General features: G+C 39.9%; 2 protein-coding genes across 5 annotated transcripts; both read left to right on the forward strand.

Annotated features, from left to right (window-relative positions):
- Positions 1-1,555: 1,555 nt before the first annotated feature.
- On the forward strand, positions 1,556-12,661 carry LOC122877302 (ras association domain-containing protein 8-like). 4 transcript variants are annotated; one of them, XM_044198671.1, is made up of 6 exons: positions 1,556-1,686; positions 8,014-8,142; positions 8,591-9,238; positions 9,328-9,596; positions 10,698-10,866; positions 11,370-12,661. In XM_044198671.1, the coding sequence occupies exons 2-5, from the start codon at positions 8,040-8,042 to the stop codon at positions 10,848-10,850; spliced, it is 1,173 nt and encodes a 390-aa protein (XP_044054606.1). In that variant the 5' UTR covers positions 1,556-1,686; positions 8,014-8,039; the 3' UTR covers positions 10,851-10,866; positions 11,370-12,661. The 4 variants fall into 4 exon arrangements, with proteins under 4 accessions (XP_044054606.1, XP_044054615.1, XP_044054636.1 ...); XM_044198680.1 differs by having other exon boundaries at positions 10,698-10,743; XM_044198701.1 differs by having other exon boundaries at positions 10,703-10,743.
- Positions 12,662-15,728: 3,067 nt separating this feature from the next.
- Positions 15,729-19,402, forward strand: LOC122880223 (guanylyl cyclase-activating protein 2-like). Its single transcript, XM_044205098.1, has 4 exons — positions 15,729-16,008; positions 16,090-16,239; positions 16,928-17,024; positions 18,215-19,402. The coding sequence occupies exons 1-4, from the start codon at positions 15,814-15,816 to the stop codon at positions 18,334-18,336; spliced, it is 564 nt and encodes a 187-aa protein (XP_044061033.1). The 5' UTR covers positions 15,729-15,813; the 3' UTR covers positions 18,337-19,402.
- The last annotated feature ends 433 nt before the right edge of the window (positions 19,403-19,835 follow it).

Genomic DNA, 19,835 nt, shown 5'->3' on the forward strand with positions numbered 1-19,835 from the left:
ATAGATTGACCTGTAACCTCTACGTCCAGTGGAATTTATTCTGCTCTCAGCTGAGGTGCTGCCATCTAGTGCAACAGCATCCGAGCACAGTGACAGCTGCTGGCTGTCGTCGCTCCTCAAGACTTTCTGTGTGTGTGTGTGTGTGTGTGTGTGTGTGTTGATGAGGCTGAGGAAAACCAGCTGAGCAGAGTTGTTGATCCTCAGCACAAATCCACACACACTCACTCACACACACACACACACGGAGATATCAACATGTACACATAGCTTGCAGAGTGGAATGCTGGAGATGTGGAGAGGGAACAGGGTGGCGGCAAGAGCCACTCCTCTGAGTTTTAATGTTTTACACACAGGGGGGAGGGGCCCGGGTTCAGTGTCACAGTGACATCACTGTTTAGAGAGACAGAGGGAGGCAGTAGAAGAAGAAGTACTCAAACCTTTTACTAAAGTAAAAAGTAGCAGGATCATAGTGGGAAGTAAATGTTCAAAAACTTTTCTTCAACCTGTAAACAAGCGTTTACAGAACATAAAAGCAAAGCAGCTGATAGTGAAGAAGAGTAGACTTTAATTTGGCTGTCACGTTAAAACCAAGCGGCGACCACCGGGGCTGAAAAATGAAGCCAACGTGAAGTGCCAAAAACTGCAGTTCCTCAAATGGCCACTTGAAGCTGGTTCCAGTCAGTCCTCATAAACACCCATGTTAAGATGCCCAACTTTACAGCAGAAATAAACAACTTTACAAAAAGCGGGTTTGGTCTCTGTAGCTAATTTCGCCGTCCATGACAACTGTGAGGGGTGAATTTTTCTATAACTCATCCGTTTATAATAAATATAAAACAGACTGTACTTGTATAGCGCCTTTCAATTCTTCCAACCACTCAAAGCGCTTCAAACTCCATCACATACTCACATTGATGGCAGACGTTCAAAAAAAATAAGCATTCACACACACGAAGGCACAGTTTGTGGATGAGTGTCTTGCACGAGGACACTTCGATATGTGTGGGGGGAACATGGGGGAAGCACAGGCTTAAAGCTATGCACAACAGAGGGCGTGGCCACTTTGAGTGACAGGTGGGTGCCCTCTCAGGTGGCTTGCTGCTAGGTGGTTGAGCAACTAAGCTTCATTTGGCCCACCTCAGCTCCACCTCTCCGCCCACTTTGAGCTTCACAGTGGCTCTTCAGACACCTCTGGGTGACGTCACTACGTCCATTTTTTTATACAGTCTGTAGTTTAAACCATATATTTCCTGTTTTGGGGATTCTCATGAAGGAATGGAAAGGAGAAAAAAAAAGATGTAAGAAATGCAATATGTTATGACCTTACCTCACACTAAAAGTAGAATCTAAATCTGTAAAGTAAATTCAGCACTAAAGACAAATGTGGAGGATTAAAAAGTGCGTTACAGTAGGTGAAAGCAGAAGAAAGTCCAAAATTTTACTTGGGTAAATGTACTTAAATACCTCCCAAAAAACTTTCAGTGTGACGTCATCTTTCATGCAGCACATCCAGAAAGGCTGCATTCCACAGCTTCACTCCTCCTCCTCCTCTTCCTCCTCCTCCTCCTCTGAAGTGTGTCTGTAGGTGAATGTTTGGGTCACAGCCGCTCATCCAACCAGCAGCCTGAACACACAACAGTGAGAAGGAATAAGGACCATCAGTGAAACGGAGAGAAGCTTGAACAGGTGAGTGGGTTAAAGTTCCTCTCTGAGCTGTAATGCCCCTGTGACCTGGTTGGACTGACGATTATTATTATGTCGTAAAAAATCAGAATGAGTTAGTTCTTCAAGAGGGAAAAGGTTTCATTTGTGATTTTAGTTTCTAATGTAAGCAACAGTTGACTCGTTTGCAGGCCTATTCATTTAAATTCTTTAAATCTAGCATGGAAAGGCATTCATCTTTACGTTCATTTGTCTTAATTTATAATCAATATTATATTGTACGTGATGGCATCAGAGCTTTTTTACTTAACTGTCAGAATACTTTAATTATAGCAGGTTAAAACATTTTGCGATAGTTCAAGACAAGCCAGATACAAAGCCAGGAAAAAGGTGCGGATAAAAATAAAAAATACAAAAAATATCAAGCAAACAAAACAAGTAATATAAGCAAATAAAACCTATAATATTGAGTCTTAGTTTAGAAGTCATAGATTAAAGAAATCAAATCTACGATAGTGATTTAAGTGAAATCAACTTAAAGCACTATCATAGTGATCACTATCACTTGTGATACAAGTGAAATCTTAAAAAGAATCTAGTATCAAGAAAAAAAATAGTAGTAGTAATAAGTATGTAATAGTTTACTTCTATAATTTTTCATTTGAGAAATGATTTTTCCATCCAAGAAGAAAATTTTTCTTATGTGGGAAACTTCTAAGGGCAACAAATGTATTTTTCTATCAGGAAAATGAGGAGCACTGTGACCAGTTTCAATTCTTAAATACTTTTTTTTTGTAGTGACAGTTTCCAAGGTTTTGAGTTCCTATTTTCTGAACGATTACTGAAAGTGATTTTGAGCAGTGGAAGTTAGTAAACAGAGGAGGTATGTGTGGGTGGAGACTGAGTCCTCCAGGAATGTCAGCGTGTTCTGCAACATTCCTGCCCTCAGCAAACCTGTGAGTCTTCTCCTTCAAACACGCAGACACAAACCTTCACACACGTCGCTGTCAAACACCTGTTTCCATGCGCACATTTGAAACTTACCCGGTGTGTTAAACTGATCACTCTGAGGGTTGTTTCTAATGTCGGAAGCGAAGAAGTTCAGTTACAAAGACGTCTGGTCCAGTCAGATAAAACGTTCACTTAGGAGATTATGCACCTTGTTGTGTAAATGGGCTGTCACAGTAACGTAGAGGCTACAGCAGCTCGAGGTTAAATACAGAGATATGAAATGCATACCTTCTTGAGAGCACTGTGATAAATGTATCAGCTAATTATCAACGGAAATCAGTTTAAATAAACCACAAAAAACTGTGAATGAGCTGTTGGGATTGTTTTCGTCTGATCAGAGGTTAAAATAATATATAAAGCCTTGCACAACCGCAATAATAATCAGACCAACACTCCCTCCCAATATTTTCACATTTCCCCAATGCCAAAAGAGGTCTATAACCAGGCTAGACTTAAATCAACAACAGGGACTGGAATATTTCTATTTATTGATTATTTGATCATTTTTTTCCCCCCCTCCTAGTAGAAACTAGGAGTCTTGATCTATCATTCTTCTACATCTAGTTCACAAGTTAAAAACCAGGGAAGGACTGGCTATCAGAGTTGTGGCTAATAAGAGTTTTCCCAGAGGGCCGCCACGTAAACGGGGCCAATGCAACGAAAAAAACAGGCAAACAAACACGCAAACAGAAGGCTGTCATCTCCCTCACGTCTGTCTTCCTATTCTAACATGCTAATCAGCCAGATTTGTTGTTACCACTTCAGTTATCGTCTTAGTGTTGACTAAGTTATATGTGTATGTATGTAAATTATGATAAGTGGCATCTAGAAATTGCAGGTTGCAACCATTTGAACACCGCTCGCCTCACCCTCCCCTTCCAAACGTGTGGGAGAAACTACGGTGAAAAACGCGAACGGCCCTCTCTAGAGCCGGTGTTTGGTTTGTCCGTTCTGGGCTACTGTAGAAACATGGCGGTGCAACATGGCGGCCTCCGTGGAAGGGGACCCGCTCCCTCTGTAGATATAAAGGGCTGATTCTAAGGTAACGAAAACACAACGATTCATATTTTCAGGTGATTATACACTAATGAAAACATACTTGTGAATATTATATTCCATTTCTGCCAATAGCTCCTCCTAAATGAAACACACTGGACCTATAATTATTGTGTGACCTTGGCTGTATGGTGATGTCGCTCCTGGTTGATTTTTGTGGGCAGGTCACAGAGTAAATCCTGGCTCTGACACTACCTTTCACTAGGTGAGGGTGTGTAGCGTTAGATCACTGGGATAATGTGTACTTTAACTTTATTTAAAGAAAACTGCAGTTTATCACAACTTGGGGTTTATTTTTGTTGCATCGGTTATGATAACATTGTATCCATCACAGTAACTGCTGAAATCTTGGCTAAAAAAACACAGAGACTGCATTTCCATCCAGATTTCCACGGCTCCATTGTGATTTTCCGAATTGTACAGAATGATCACCTTAACTTGTATACTTTCAAAAAAATTACAAATAACTCAAATGTGCTGCATGCTGGGAAGTCACGAGCTAACAACATCTCATATGATTAGTCAATGCTTGGTTAGAAACTGAATTATTTTAAGTAATTAGAATAATTCAGTCAGTTTCAGCTGACAGAAACTGAAAAACATATGTACATATGAGTTAATAATTACAGTTTGGTTTACCGAAACTGCACAGTGAGTTTTAACAGTGAATCTGTGTATCTACTGTGTGCTGTAGTTGTTTGAAGAGCGAACGGTCTCCATCTATCCCCAGTTAATGACATTTTATGATCTAATGTTGAATGTACAGTAACCAGTAACTCTTGCCGTCAGATAAATGTTATGGAGTAAAAACTACAACATTTCCCTCTGAAATGGAGTGAAGAAAAAGTAGAAAGTTTTCCAAAAAGTTAAATATTTAAGTTAAAAAAAGGGACAATTTGGAATAAATGTATTCAGTTACTTCCCGTCTTTGTCTTTAAGCATAAGAGAAATGCCTTAAGACGGTTTGAAGTCAGAACGGGTCTCTCCAGATCATCTCTCCTGCTTCTGAATGTAAACGGGAGGACAACATGTAAAGAAAACGTGTTTTTCAAACAGGCTGTTGTTTGTCTCACAGTTCATCCATACTGGATTGCATAAAGTCTCGCTCTGTGCTTTTCCCGTGGAATTCAGTATGTGAGAAAATCCCTAAACATGTGTGCTGGGTGTCGGTTCGCCCATCTGTATACTGAAACCATGAGAGAATGATATCTTATACTGCTTCGCTCTCAGGCTGGCTCAGCTTTCATGCATCACCCAGGGGGAAGTTACAGTGTTTTCCGGAAACAGCAGGGTGAGAAAGTGGCTGTGTTCCCACGACAGAGACAAGCTTTAGTCCATTTTATTTCCTACATTCAATAATCTCAAACAACGATAACATTACATAACCCACAACAAAATGTTACTTCTCCTTGTCTCTGTCAACAACTTTATCTGTTAAATATTATATTTTGGATTAGAGAAATATGATTCCTGGGGAACTGTAATACTGGCTCAATTTGTGTTTATTTAACATCAATGTCAGCAAAAATGTTTATTATCAATATCTGCACAGGGCACCTAAAACGCGGTTAAAGGTCTTAACCAAACATTTCGTTATGTACCTTTGTGGTAACTCAGGATTAGTATTAAGGCCACTGTGAGGGTAAAATAGTCAGAGATTTTAGGAGAGTCAAAATATTTTGTAAAAGGGTTCGTAACGTCACATGAATAAAGTCACAATTTTACAAGAAAAAAATTGTAATATTTCAAGAGCAAAGTCATAATACTATGAAACCTTTATATGTTAATACTCTGCCACAGTTAACAGGCAGAGTGTGTAACAGCTTAGAGAGCTGATGTTTCGTTTGTTGCTTACAGCTGTTTGTAGGAGTTTATTAAACACATGTAGTCCTCACACAGTGCTGTGTGTCCTGTAACTTGTTGATGATGTGTTGTGAGCAGTTTCATGTAGGAACTATTTTCTCTCTACCGATAGTTCCTACATGAAACCGCTCACAACAAACCTGCGGATTATCTTCAGTAACCGGGTCATGATTTCTGGAAAGAGACGTTGTTGTTGAGTTTTTCAAATGTATTTTTTAGGCGCTTTGAGCCCCACAAGCTGATATATATATATATATATATATATATATATATATATATATATATATAGCCCCACTATATTCAAAAAAAGGAAGACATTTCTACGGCCGATATCTCCAAAACAATCTAGATGCTTCACAGCTCATACACACTCTCTGCGGCCATTTAGAGCTTCAGTTCATTCAGATTACTACTAAAATTACATTTTCTCAGTAGCCTCTAGTGGTTTCTATCCACCCAGGTAAATTTGGGGGGTCTCCAGGTTTTGTAGGTGAACCGAATTTTATTTGTGGCGCTCACAGAATTTAAATAAAGCATTTAAGATTCAACATATCTTTCCATAATCAGTGCCCAGTACAATGCTCCACTGAAAGCCTGGAAGCAGGTTAACTGACAGTTTAATCTGCGCCACAATTCACCATCAGACACACAAACAGCCGAGCGTGACTGCGCCTGGCTCACATAATGCTAACCTAGCTTCACAATTCACAACACGAAACTTACTTACACTGTCTTACTTTAGTCGCTGACAAGTTTGGCTGCGCATTTGGCTTAAAAACAAGGCAAACAAATAACATGGCTAGCGTTAACGTTACTTAACTTAGTGTTAACACTCTTTCAAAACTACAAAAAAACAAACAGCATTCAGCAACAGAGGCAGGACGGGAACTCCAAATCACTCCTAAAATTATATATATTAAAAAAAAACGTGTTTTTTCTCTCCGTTTTTGTCTTTCACCACTTATTTATTAGTTAGCTAGCATCTCTTTCACTCCTAGCATCTGAAGCTAGCTACACGTGGCGCTAAATGATTGGCTGTTACCGCTGTAATCTTAAAGAGACAGAACACAAGTTATACTACACAAATTAAACTCAATTAATAACATTATGAGTAGTGTGTAGCAGTGGGAGGTATGGATAAACTCCATATAATGTTATATTGTGATATTGATATATTTATGCAATGATATAGTACATTTCCTGGAAATTAAATTTACTGTTCATAAAAATAAAGTAGCCAGGCTGGAATGATTGTTACTGTTATTGTGTTATTGCAGTCCAGTGAATCAAATACATGACAAATCAACAGTGTTTGAAAGTAACTGAGTACATTTACTCAAGTACCATAATTAAGTGAAATACATTTTGAGTACGTCCGAGTACTTGTTCCACCACTGCAAATCAAAGTACTTCATCACATTGGTGCAAAAATCATATTAAAATCCGATATTTCCATTTATCAGACTTATCAGACCATTGATATGCAACATTGGCGACAAGGTCCAGTACAACCAGATTTAAAAGGAGAAATCTGACAGTCAACAAATGTACATTGCCAACTTTTTTGTTTGTTTCCTTATTGGTATACAATTACATTTATTGATTATATTTTACATACATTATCTTTAAGGTCCAGTGTGTAACATTTAGAAGGAGCTATTGGCAGAAATAGAATCTAATATTTATAAGTATGTTTTCATTAGTGTATAATTAAGAATTGTCTCTGTTTTTACTGTAGAATAAGCCGTCTTTATCTACATAGGGAGCGGGTCATGGATGTATTATTAGACCTGGATACCGGACCCCAAGATGGCGCCTATTCATTCCAATGAGAATTGCTCGCCTGGCGCACAGGAAGCTAGAAAAAAGTATTCTGGCTTCCGGGTTTACTTCCGGGGTATGCGGCCGACTGAATATGCGCTGTAGTGTTTCACCCGCTGGATCCGCCCGCGAGTTCCCTCTCAGCCTATAGACTTTACATTGTGATGACGCGGTGTAGTCCCTCATTCGTCCAGGAGTGTTCTATCGTAGAAAAGGTTTCAGTAGTAGTCATCTGGACACTGTTTTCAGAATCAAGACGTTTCGGCTCCCATCCGGAAGTCATTCTCAATTGTGAAAAAATGGGACGGGAACTAGAAATTTAAGCTATTCTGAGTTACATAAGCCCCGGCCTCAGGAAGGAATCTACCTGAGTATCTGTTGCAGCCAGAAAACAATAGGCCTGATTACTGATTACTGGGCCATCTTGGAAACTATTAGGTCAGTTTCAGGTGAAACTAGATATTAACAGATACTCAGGTAGATTCCTTCCTGAGGGCGGGGCTTTTTGGGCCTCCAGGGGGATTTTTCGCTGCTCCTTTAAGTTATGCTAACCTAGTTTACAAGCACAGTTTACTGATGTGTCCATCTGTCTCCTCACAGGTCACTGGCGGTGCTGAATGTGAGTGATGGAGCTGAAGGTTTGGGTGGATGGTGTGTTCAGAGTGGTGTGTGGCCTATCGCTGAACACTTCCTGCCAGGATGTCGTCATAGCTCTTGCACAAGCAATTGGTATGTCTCTCAGTTTTCATTCAACACAGGCTCATTCGCATATCTTAATGTTTTGATTTAGGTAACACTTTATTTGGATAGTCCGTCTCTAGAGTATTTGTAACATTTCAACTGTATAGCTTTGTCTGTAGATGTTTAACAGATTTTAAATAGATTACATGTGACAATTCATGAACATACCCTAACCAAGATTTTTTGTGCCTAAACCTAACCAAACCTTTATTTGTGAAACAGGTGAATTGTTGAATTTCAACTAATAAGCTGTTGATATGTTAATAATAATGCTTTTTGTGTGCATGTTTGTGATTTTTTTTAAAGAATCTGCAGTTTTTAGTTCCTCCTTCAGTTTTCTTTTCAAACCAAAATTACACTGGCTTACATGAGCAAGGCAACCTTTCCATTCAGCTGTTAAATGTTAATCTTTCGTGTGTGTCTGTATTTTCCACAGGTCAGACAGGTCGTTACATTCTTATGTTGAAGTTACGAGGGACCGAGAGACAGCTAGTTGCTGATGACTGCCCTCTTCAGTATCTGGGTCAGCTGGGACAGCTGGCTGCAGAGGTCCAGTTCATTCTGCGGAGGACTGGTCCCAGCCTCAGTGATGGTCCAGACACACCCACCAGAGAGAGACGTCTTCCCCTGCCCAGACCATCAGAACCAGAGGCCCTCAAACGCAAGGAGCCACACAAGGCTCTCACCTTCAGTCTGGGTCCCTCAAAACTCCCCAGGAGGACTAAACCAAACAGTTCCTCGTCTCCGTCTCCTCGAGCCTCCCCAGAACTGCAAGCTTCCCCAGTCTCTTTCCTAGACCCTCTCAACCCTGTGAAGGAAATTTGCTCCTCCAAAGATGAGGCGTTTAGGCAGATTCTGCAGCAACAGAGGAGGCTACAAGACCTGGAGATTCAGCTTCAGGCTCTGGAGAGAGAGACAGAGGTGTGGGAGCAGGTGACGTCATCTGCTGCGGTTCCTAGTCCGTCTCTGGTCCCAGCAGGGGAACTGGAGGAACTGGAACAGCGGCAGAGGCAGAACGAGGCAGAGCTGATGGACAGAGAGAACTGGGAGGAAGAGTTACATGCCGAGATGGAAAGAGAGCAAGGTACGTGTTCAGATCTGTCGACATTTTTGGCGAGCAACTTCTTCCTCTGACATTTCTAAAACTATAAACGTTAACCCTGTTTTCAACAGATATGCACAGACGTCTACACCAGATACACTCATCAATGGATGATCACAGTTATCGGATCGAGGAGCTCCAAGCCCGTTCTGCACATCTAGAACAGGACCTACAGCTCAGAGCCCACAGACAAGGCTCTCGGGCGGACACTCGGCAGCTAGAGGAGGCCCTGAGGCTCCTGAAGCAGGAGCTCCACCTCCGCCTGCAGCAGGGAGAAGAACTGGATGCAGCGCTGACGGAGACACAGAGGAAGCTACAAGCTGCAGAGGAAAGGCTACAGGTATAACTCCTCCACCATCTATTGATCTTTGTAAGGGCTCAGGCACACCAGAACTTAAAACAGCAACATTTCAGACCCAAATCAGTTCGTTTCAATAGAATCGCCACAGTGGATTCACCCCATCGAGGCGAAGTAAATGTGCACACTACTGTGCACATTTACACAGTAGTAACAATTTGCAGATATGATAAACAGTTTCTCCTCATGTTGATAAACAATCTAATATGTGTTTGTTTCCTACAAATCACATTTTCTGATGCACATTAGTTATGTATGAATGTCATTCTTAGACAGGCTTACATGAGGAACTAACCAACAATGTCAATAAAAGTCACATTGTATCACTGTGACTTTCACTTTCCATGTCACCTGAAGGATCATTCTGGCTATATGCTGTGTTTTTGTTATTGTAAACAAATACCACAAATAGACCAAAACCAGCAATGTGTTAGTCCATCAGTCAGTGCTCTCTGACTTCCCCAGCCCCTCAGCCCCAAGTCCACTGGTTTCTACTGAGGATGTAGATATTGTTTAGTTTCATTTTAAAAAGGCTCTGGAATTTTCTAAAATAGCTGGTCACTGTAGTTTTTATTAAACGAACAGGAACAATCCACATGTGGTGCTGTAGTGAGTGTTTGGGGCAGCAGGACGGTGTGTGTGGGACTGAGTCAGAATAAACTACAGTGTGTGTGTTCGTGGTGATGAAGGAACAACAGAGCGGCTCACTGATGTGTTTTAATAGTTTCTGGACAACAGTGGAGGAAGACGATCCACCAGCTGTGATTCACACACAACACCTGTTAGTGGATACGTTCACTGCTGGTTTGAGTCTGTACATGGGATTTGTTGACAAGAAGGAAAATATAAGAGGCAAGGGATATATCAGGCACACTTAGTTATTAGGATAAATTCATTGTTGGTTTTGGTCTTTTCGTGGGACTATAAAACAAACATAGAATATTACCAGTCTGACCCTTTAATGACAGAAATAAGGAGAAAGGAAAGTGCCGGATGGGAGGGTTAATATGTTTGCATTCCTACCAAATGCATTTAACCCAATGTTGGTGCTGTTGGTAATATAATATTCCCTGCATCCTCTAGGACAGATGGGAGATGACTGAGGAGCTGAATAAGGAGCTGAGACAGTGTAAGCTGCAGCAGTTTATCCAGCAGACTGGCAGTCCACACGCAGACCAGACAAACTCCCTGCCCGTCACTGATGTTTACCTCAGCAACGCTGGTGTAATAGAGTAGGAGCAGACAAGTCACTGTACGTCTTTTTTTTTGGTTTTGTTTAAAAGGATTATTACCAGCTGTAGAAGAGGTTTACAGATCCATTACTAAGCAGAAGTTGGACCACTGTGTTAAAACACCTTCAAGTAAAAGTCCTGCTGACTTGATTTAAGTAAATGTACACAGGTATCAAACGAAAAAGTACTGACAGTGAAGAAGAGTCGAGTTTAGTTCCACTGTCAGGTGAAAATCCTCCTTGTACCTCCAGGTTTGGGGATTTTCATACATTGATACATTACACACATTTTTACCCTACAACAAACAAACAAACACAAGTTATCCCATACGTAACGCAAACTTACTCAGAGTGTCTGATAAATGCAGTGGAGTAAAAAGTACAATATTTTCCCCTGAAATGCAGCAAAGGAAAAGTGTAACGTCCATGTTTGATGAATGCAAGCTCAAAACAACAGAAACAATCATGAATAATTCAACTTACGCAGATGTCTGACACTGGCACTTTCTCTGTTTCCACTGCAGGACATCAGGGACTGGAAGTGAAACATGTTCTCTGAATCCTCTAAGGCCCGTCCAGTGTGTGTGTGTGTGTGTGTGTGTGTGTGTGTGAGTCTGATAAGCCAATCACTGCCAGTGTCTTTGAAATAAAATAAAACAAATGTTTGTATTATAGTAATTAATATTTTCTACTTGAACTTGTTACATGAAGTCTTTATTGTAATTCATTGCTCGGATACCTTTTTGTTTTATTTTTTCATTTCGTTGTTTTTGAAAACTGCATATTCTCTGTTGCAATTCAAGCTCACATGAAGCTGTTTATCTCTGCTCCATCAGAGGGCGACAAAGCTTAATCTGTAATGAGATGCTGTTTTTACTTCCCTTGCACTGCCTGCGTCAGACTGTTCAGAAGCACATCCGTCTTCATACTCAGCCTCAAGCGTCCCAGGTGATGTCTTCCAATGTCTCGTTTGTCCGACCAACAGTCCAAAACTGTTAATAATAAAAAAATATTTAATCAGAATCAGAATCAGCTTTATTGGCCAGGTATGTGTACACATACAAGAAATTTGACTGTGGTTTTTCGTTGCTCTTAATGTACATACACAGAAATACAGCAATCCAATCCAAACACCAACCACCTCCCTCCAGATATTCTGCTGTCAGTGATGTTGTTGTGACGGGGGTCTGTCTGGCAGAGCGTCAGCTCCACAGACCTGAGGACTCTCAGATGAGGCTAAAAGCTGAAACAGAAAGTTACCACTCTGCTTTTTTTGCCAAGAAGAAGTCTGAACAATCATTAAGCATATTTTGTAGAAGGAAAAAAATCTCGAGACAATGTTGTTGTTTTTTTTTTTCACATACTATACAGTGTGAGGACTATGTCTATAGTCTCTCCCGGTGCTGTAATCTACAGTAGGCTGATCTAATTGCTTGTAATCCAATCTGATGTGATGTTATTTGATCTAATCCAATCAAATCTGATCTAATCTACCGTATAAAACATTCAGAAAGTACAGTAGGTCAGCTGGCTACAGTTTCATTAAAAAAAAATTCTCCAAATTGCCTCGTTCTCAAATACAAAGAAACAACATTTACAATCTCAGAGAGATGAGTTAAAATGATTATGAGCAACAACACGCTGGTAAAGTGACATTTTCCAACTCTCTTAACATCTCATTGTTTGTGTTATTTAACACTTTATTGTTCTGTCCCTTGGCTGCTTCACACGTTTCCATCCAATGTCACGTGCACAGTTTCTGTTCGTTGTAATCAAAGGCTACATCAATAAACATGACTTAAATGATGAGCAGTTAGCTCATGATGACCCAAAAATGTTTCATTTCTGGTAAACACCCACAGTCTCGGGGCAAAGAGGGGCTTGACATCGATAGTACACGTTGCACCACAGGTACGGGCTGTTCTCAGGGTCCAATTATCTGAAAATACTCCATCTCAGCTCCATTAACGACTTTGTGTATGACCACAGCAGGTATATAAACACTGTGACTGAGGAAGAACACAGGACAGCCAGACTTCTTTGTTCTGCAGTTCTTCCTTTGCTCAGCCCTTCCAGGAAGCTTCTCTTCGCCGATCCAAACTCCCACCAAAGCACCACGCAGGCGAGCCTCTCAGCTGGCACCACACAACAGCAAAGACTGTCGCTGCAGTCTGCAGTTAGTTTTAATGACGTTCATGCAGCTTCTAAGAAATAGTTTGATGCATTTCCTGAGGTGTCGCTGTACGTAGGTAACTTTGGTTTTGTTTTTTAAGGTGTTAAGTGCAACACATATGAAGAAAGAAATAATGCCACATGTTGAACTTTCTTTTAAATATGTTGCTGAGAAATTAGACATGATGACACACTGTTGAGCTTGGAGTTATAAAGTGCTCTTTGTGCGGAGACAAGTTATGAAATACTGACAGTAAAAACAGTTGGCACACTGCATCAGCAATATTGAGCACCAAAACATACATTTCTGTGTGAATAAGTAAATTTTTATGATCAGATTAGCATGTTTCATCTTCAAAACACCTAGCTTGGTGCATCCTGGTGCTGCATTGGTGTTGAGTTAAGAATTCTCTATTATCTCTACCATCAACTCTCATGTCTGCACGTTACATACGGAGTTGGAGCTAGGGGATGATTAGCTTAGCTTAGCATAAAGACTAGAAGCAGGAGGAAGCAGTGAGCATGGTTCTGTCAAACATATGCCTACCAACACCTCTAAAGCTCAATGATTAACATGTTGTATCCCATTAATTTAATATGAACACAGACAGAAATGTAAAAATGACCATCCGAGGTTTCAGAGGGCATTATTAATTCTGATAAACCATAGTTTATCTGTCTGCCAATTATCAATTCTCCGGTAAGCCAATGCTTCCAGCTGTTGTTCGCCAATAAACAGTAACTCCCCGTAAAATAACACATTTTATGGCATAACTGACATAACTTTACTACTCACTTTACTGACATAACAGGCATCTCAAAATTAGACATAATCACCTAATTATGACTAATTATGAGAGCAAAAGCTGAGGTAAGACAGCTAGGATAAGGGGATTAGTTGAGGAGGTGGACTGTAGGTGGAAATAGGTAAACTAGGGTCATCATCAGGAAAACATGGGCATATTTCAATATTTTCAATTCCTTTTCTGCTTTTTCTGCAATACAGCAGCTCAATATTGTCTTTGATTATGTTTGAATGAGATCTCAGGGAGTCTCTGTTGTGGCTTTGTTGTCCTGTGTAGCCCAGCACCTGTGTAAAAGTGTAAATCACTGTACTGCTGCTTGGGTTTAATTAAAGGGATGATCGGTGAACAACTGGGAATCAATACATCTTTCACTTAAAATGGGTAGATTATCTATTATGAAAATCTGTCCGTCCGTCCGTCCGTCCATCCGTCCATCCGTCCATCCGTCCATCCGTCTATCTATCTATCTATCTATCTATCTATCTGTCTGTCTGTCTGTCTGTCTGTCTATCTATCTATCTATCTATCTATCTGTCTATCTGTCTGTCTATCTATGTATATCTTATAGTAAAATATTTTTTACTTTTTGTGTAAAATCCCTACCATTTCATAAACAGTAAAACACTCACAGTCCATATTATTGTAGGTCTTTGTGTCGCCAGCTGAAATCTTACATATTTTTTTTTTATTCCTATGGAATATGTTGCTGTGTTGAAAATAAGGACCAGTATGACTAATCCATCTTTTGCATATTTCCCAATGATTTACCAGTGCACAATTCCGTATCTTGAAATATGACGCAGTTTACGACTTAAAAACCTCAAACCATTCTATTTCTATTTCTGTTTTTTATCTTATATAATAATGGCTGAAGACTGACAAAATGAAGACTTTGGAGTGGCCTAGTCAAAGTCCTGACCTGAATCCTATTGAGATGCTGTGGCATGACCTTAAAAAGGCAGTTCATGCTCGAAAACCCTCCAATGTGGCTGAATTACAACAATTCTGCAAAGATGAGTGGGCCAAAACTCCTCCACAGCGCCGTAAAAGACTCATTCTAAGTTATGGCAAACGCTTGATTGCAGTTGTTGCTGCTAAGGGTGGAGCAACCAGTTATTAGGTTTAGGGTGAAATCACTATTTCACACAAGGCCATGTAGGTTTGGATTTTGTTTTCCCTTAATAATAACAACCTTCATTTAAAAACTGCATTTTGTGTTTACTTGTGTTATCTTTGACTAATATTTAAATTACTTTGATGATCTGAAACATTTAAGTGTGACAAACATGCAAAAAAATAAGAAATTAGGAAGGGGGCAAACACTTTGACACACCACTGTATTTGTTCCTTTTATCACCAGTCAGTTGATAAAAATAGCTCCCATACACACACACACACACACACACACACACACACACACACACTCCCACACTGGACCAATCCCTGCATTGGACAGATATAAAAACGCCCATCTCATTATCATATAAGCATTTGGAAAATTGGCAGCGTGGTGAGGAAAATTGGAAATGCTTGGGTAAAAGATAGAATGGTTTAATGTGTGCAAAGATAAAATAAATAGGAATATTAAGCGTTTTATTCCGTTATTTTTGAGTCGTCTGACACTGCATCTGGTCCAGGGCTCCATAGACGAGTAGCCTATGTAAGAAATTCAAACAGTCTAGAGTGTATCTACAGACAGACACACAGGCAGACAGCTAATATCAAAGCCAGCTGATTAATTGACTCTACCTGTTGTACAATTGAATAGATACCCAATTAATCACTGTTTTTGGCGCTTGGTAACGACAGTATTGCCAGATTTTCAGACCTACTTGGACAACAACTTGTTGGCTAAAGATCAGGTGATTAACGAGTTAATAGGATTGACCTACGAGCACCTCGATGGTAGAGCACAGCTCTTTAGTTTGATTGGAGTGTGTGAGGAGAACAAACACACCAGGAGCTCTTTTATCAAGATCATTAAAAGGCAATGGGACAAGAAGAGAGCCGCAGCGAGGAGATGGATTTGGCACAGATTCAGGAGCTGTGCATCATTTTCATGAAGGAGTGTCCGAGCGGTGCCCTGCACTTACATGAGTTCAAGAGGATCTTCGGGGTAACGAGCAGCTCTGCAGAGGAGTCCCTCTACATCGAGACAATATTCCGCTCCTTTGACACAAATCAGGTTAAAGACGCAGCAGTTTCTCTTTAAAGAATTAGAAATTTAGTTCTATTGTAAATGCAACTCTGCATTATTTGCTTACAGGATAATGCGCTTGATTTCCTGGAGTATGTAGCGGCACTCCACCTGATCTTACGGGGAAATCTTGAAGATAGGCTCAAGTGGTCCTTCAAGATGTACGACAAGAACGGGAATGGCAAGTTGGACAGGCAGGAGGTGGGACAGATCATCAGGGTAAGAGACACCATTTCAGATATCAACTGTTTATTAGGAGAATTACTTTTGCAAATTCTACAGTATGTTATGATTTATGTTATACCTTTTGGAGTGGGATATACTCAGCTGATGTGTCAAATTATCAAAAGTACCATGTTTCATAACACAAATCCTCTTAAAACAGATTATAGTACTGACCCGGTGACAAGGCTTAGGGTCTGTACTACTGCAGGTCCACAGGGCATTAGGTGGGGAGTGGATGGTCTATTCTTGAAGTGAACATCTTTGATGTACTTTACAGTCAGCCTCTAAATCCAGAGACTTAAATTTAGCCCACTGTCCACATGATCCGATTTGCTTGACAGGAATTAGGTAATATTTGTTACAGTAATCTAAAAGCAAAATGTTTTTATTCCTTATCATGTTGTGTAGAACTATAATATTAGTATTCTACATTTATGGGACATATTTGGGAACCTCCAGAGAAATAAAAATGCTGCAGTTTGATTTGGGTCTGTAGAGTGTTTCCTCCATTGAAATTATAGCAATTGTTTTATTAGCTTTCAAAGCTGTCTATGAAAGACATGTGCCATCAGTCAATGACAGTATTACACACTGGATGTTGTGCAGAAGCAAAGGGTTTAGTAAATAAAGCTAGAACTGATAGTTAATGCACTTGATCACAGACACACTTCATGTCTCACAGATTATGTACAAAATCAAGCTCCAGACGAGTGACATCGGTATGACGCAGTCCGAGATCTGCGACAGAATCTTTGAGCTTGTTGATCAGAATGGTGATGGTAAGCAAGTACACGGTGTGCATTAGACAACAAGAAAAAGCAATATAACAAGTGCTTTAGCATATTGTGATTGTGTGTTAATTGACAAAGTATTACAATAAAGTGCCGTTTTGTCTTAACTGAATATTAATGTTATGTTACATGTTTCGCAAGCACACTATGTTTGCGTTTTTTAAAGTATAATTTCTCATCTTTGAGTCTAATACAAAGTTTGATTTGTCTGACTGCTGAAGCCTCATATTAACTTCAGAATGCATTTTTGCACAAAACAAGGACTGTGGATTTTGTCCCCCATCTGTTACAATGCGATCACGTTAGGAAAGGGATAATTTCTTGGCCAGTATGGAGAGCAGGAATGATTTACAGTTAGCAATATCTTTTTTAAATGTACGTGTACATATGGCACGTGAGTATTATATTAAGATGAAAAATCTGACCCTGTCCATCAGTAGCTATTCAGCCACAAGAAAAGTATCCAGTTTATGTTAAACAAATATTCATTCATTGATTATTTATCACCTGAGTTTAAAATTCCACACAAGTTATTAGCTACAATCTGTATAACATAATACACATTCTGTGATCGAACATGAGCAGGGAGAAGGAAAATCTTACTTGCCCCCCTCTCAAAATAAGTTACATAAATGGTCCATACCATAGATGGTAACAACCTTTTAAGGCACATATACACACATCAAAACGCACACATACAAAACCAATGACAGAATATTAAACATTAACGTCACTCATTACGTTCAAATCGTTCAATTATTTAGTCTCTGTACATTTTCTTAAATTGCATAATTGTTGAACAACATTTGAAATTTCTTCTGTGATCATCATCACCTGAGTTCAACACAAACAACCTACATTTTCTGCCAATATTCTGTTTTAGTGTATATTGTGAATTCGTACTAGTCGTATGTGTGTTGCCCCACACCGTAACTAAAATATGGTAAAATACAGCATCGCTACTTTTGACAACGCTTTTGGCTTTTTTTGTGTGACTTTAGGTAAAAAGCTCTGTTAAACAAGGACATTTTGACCACATAAATATGATGTATGTGGATAAACGTACAATATGTAGATTTTCCTCTGAAGTTCTGATCAAAATATTTTACTGCTGTTATTCTTTGACTTTTTGTAAAATGCAAAGTCATCCACGTGGATTGTGTTTTGGTGCCCCACAGGTCAGATAACCTTGTCTGAGTTCATGGAGGGCGCTCAGAAGGACGAATGGGTCATGAACCTGCTGAAGTTGGATGTCAACGCCACGGGCTGGGTCATCCAGAACTGTGGGAAATTACCATGACCTCTCACCCAGTGGGTTCAGTGCCCACAGGTTTTTGTTGAGGCTGACATCGAGGCGCTGTCTTGGCCTTTGTGTCCACGCTGAGCTTCCTGTGACTTGGAGATGGAACTCAGTGCGCTTTTTCACGGCTGCAGTTCTGCTGTGATTTTGCCTGGTGGTCATATTTTGGTAATATATCAAATCAGTGAATTTACACAATTATGGTGGTTCAAAGAATTAGACTTTCCTGAAGTAAAACATTTATTTATAGGGGAGACATTGTTACGTAAGAATTAAAGTAATGCAACAGATGTGATGTGTATAGGGGGTCTAGCTGAAGCTAATTTTCAGCCCCCTTATGAAGATGTTTTAACGGTTGCCTCCAGCAGACATGGAGCAAACATTAGGGTTTCTAGTCACCCAACGAACAGTCCAATAAAAAAGTTCAATATTCACTCTCCTTTAAACTCTGGTTTGGTCTCCACCAACTCCTGAGGGAAATATCTGGCTCTTCAGCTGCTAAATTTCAACACTTTCTTCACCAGCAAGTCTCAAAGTCTGATATTTGGTGCTGAGCCGGTAGAGTACAGTGGGTTTATTAGGTTTATTTTTTTGCTGAAAACATCTGTCTGCTGCTGCTGCTGGAAACAGGACTGATGAGAACGGTGGGACAGAAACAAAACATTTGGTGTTGTTTGCTGAAAAACCAAAACAATGAGCTGAGAGTTACTGCAGAGTCGATTTCTCCTTGACATGTGACTTCACATTTCACATGATCATTGGACCCATTGTTAATATAAAAATATTGGTTTGCGCAGCTTTAAGTGAGCTTATGTCGCCAAACTATCATCTGGTTAGTAAACCCTAACATTTCAGCAATGAGACTAAACTGACTGTTGCGTTTTCCATTTGGTCATGTAAGCCAAGAACCCTAAAACAATATGGCATAATATCGTGCAGTTTGATTTTTTTTTTTTTTTGTCTGAAGTCTGAAGAAAATGTTTCAGGTGAAAGTGAAAACTCATGCTGTATCTGTTTCTGATGTGCATTTATTTTGTAATTAATAAATATAATATTTTCATACACACTTCATGCTTCAGACCCAGTGTCTTTAATGATTCTGCCACTTGGTGTCATCAAAGTCAGAAATGCTCAGATCCTACACCCAGGCGCTTTAAACGTAATCCTCAGAGGCTTAGTGTACACAGTTAAGTCTCGGCTTACAATTACTTTGTGTGCAGGAGTTCAGGTGATTGAGCTAAACTGTGTGAGTAGAGAAGACAACAAGGTACACATCGCATAAAGTGATCAAAGTGCTTCAAAATGTCACTAGTACAGAGCCCCCTAAAGGTCACGGCGAGGATTTTTTTGAGGGCTACTTTTGCATTGCCTTGCAATACTTTTCTCCTTCCAGTCCCTCTGAGCCATATGTCTACTTGTAATGGAAGGTAGTGTGGCAATTCTCAAGTTAATGCATTTAGCACCTCACCTTATATGATGTCCATTGCAAAGAAGCAATC

Source organism: Siniperca chuatsi, linkage group LG1 (assembly GCF_020085105.1).
Source record: "Siniperca chuatsi isolate FFG_IHB_CAS linkage group LG1, ASM2008510v1, whole genome shotgun sequence".
Taxonomy (NCBI): domain Eukaryota; kingdom Metazoa; phylum Chordata; class Actinopteri; order Centrarchiformes; family Sinipercidae; genus Siniperca; species Siniperca chuatsi.

What these genes read in the sequence shown, in the direction of transcription:
- LOC122880223 (XM_044205098.1), top strand. Translation starts at nt 15,814, where the DNA reads ATGGGACAAGAAGAGAGCCGCAGCGAGGAGATGGATTTGGCACAGATT. An exon ending in GCTCCTTTGACACAAATCAG is followed by an intron (nt 16,009 to 16,089) that starts GTTAAAGACGCA and finishes ATTTGCTTACAG; the next exon opens with GATAATGCGCTTGATTTCCT. An exon ending in TGTTGATCAGAATGGTGATG is followed by an intron (nt 17,025 to 18,214) that starts GTAAGCAAGTAC and finishes GGTGCCCCACAG; the next exon opens with GTCAGATAACCTTGTCTGAG.
- LOC122877302 (XM_044198671.1), top strand. Translation starts at nt 8,040, where the DNA reads ATGGAGCTGAAGGTTTGGGTGGATGGTGTGTTCAGAGTGGTGTGTGGC. An exon ending in CGAGATGGAAAGAGAGCAAG is followed by an intron (nt 9,239 to 9,327) that starts GTACGTGTTCAG and finishes TGTTTTCAACAG; the next exon opens with ATATGCACAGACGTCTACAC. An exon ending in CTGCAGAGGAAAGGCTACAG is followed by an intron (nt 9,597 to 10,697) that starts GTATAACTCCTC and finishes TGCATCCTCTAG; the next exon opens with GACAGATGGGAGATGACTGA.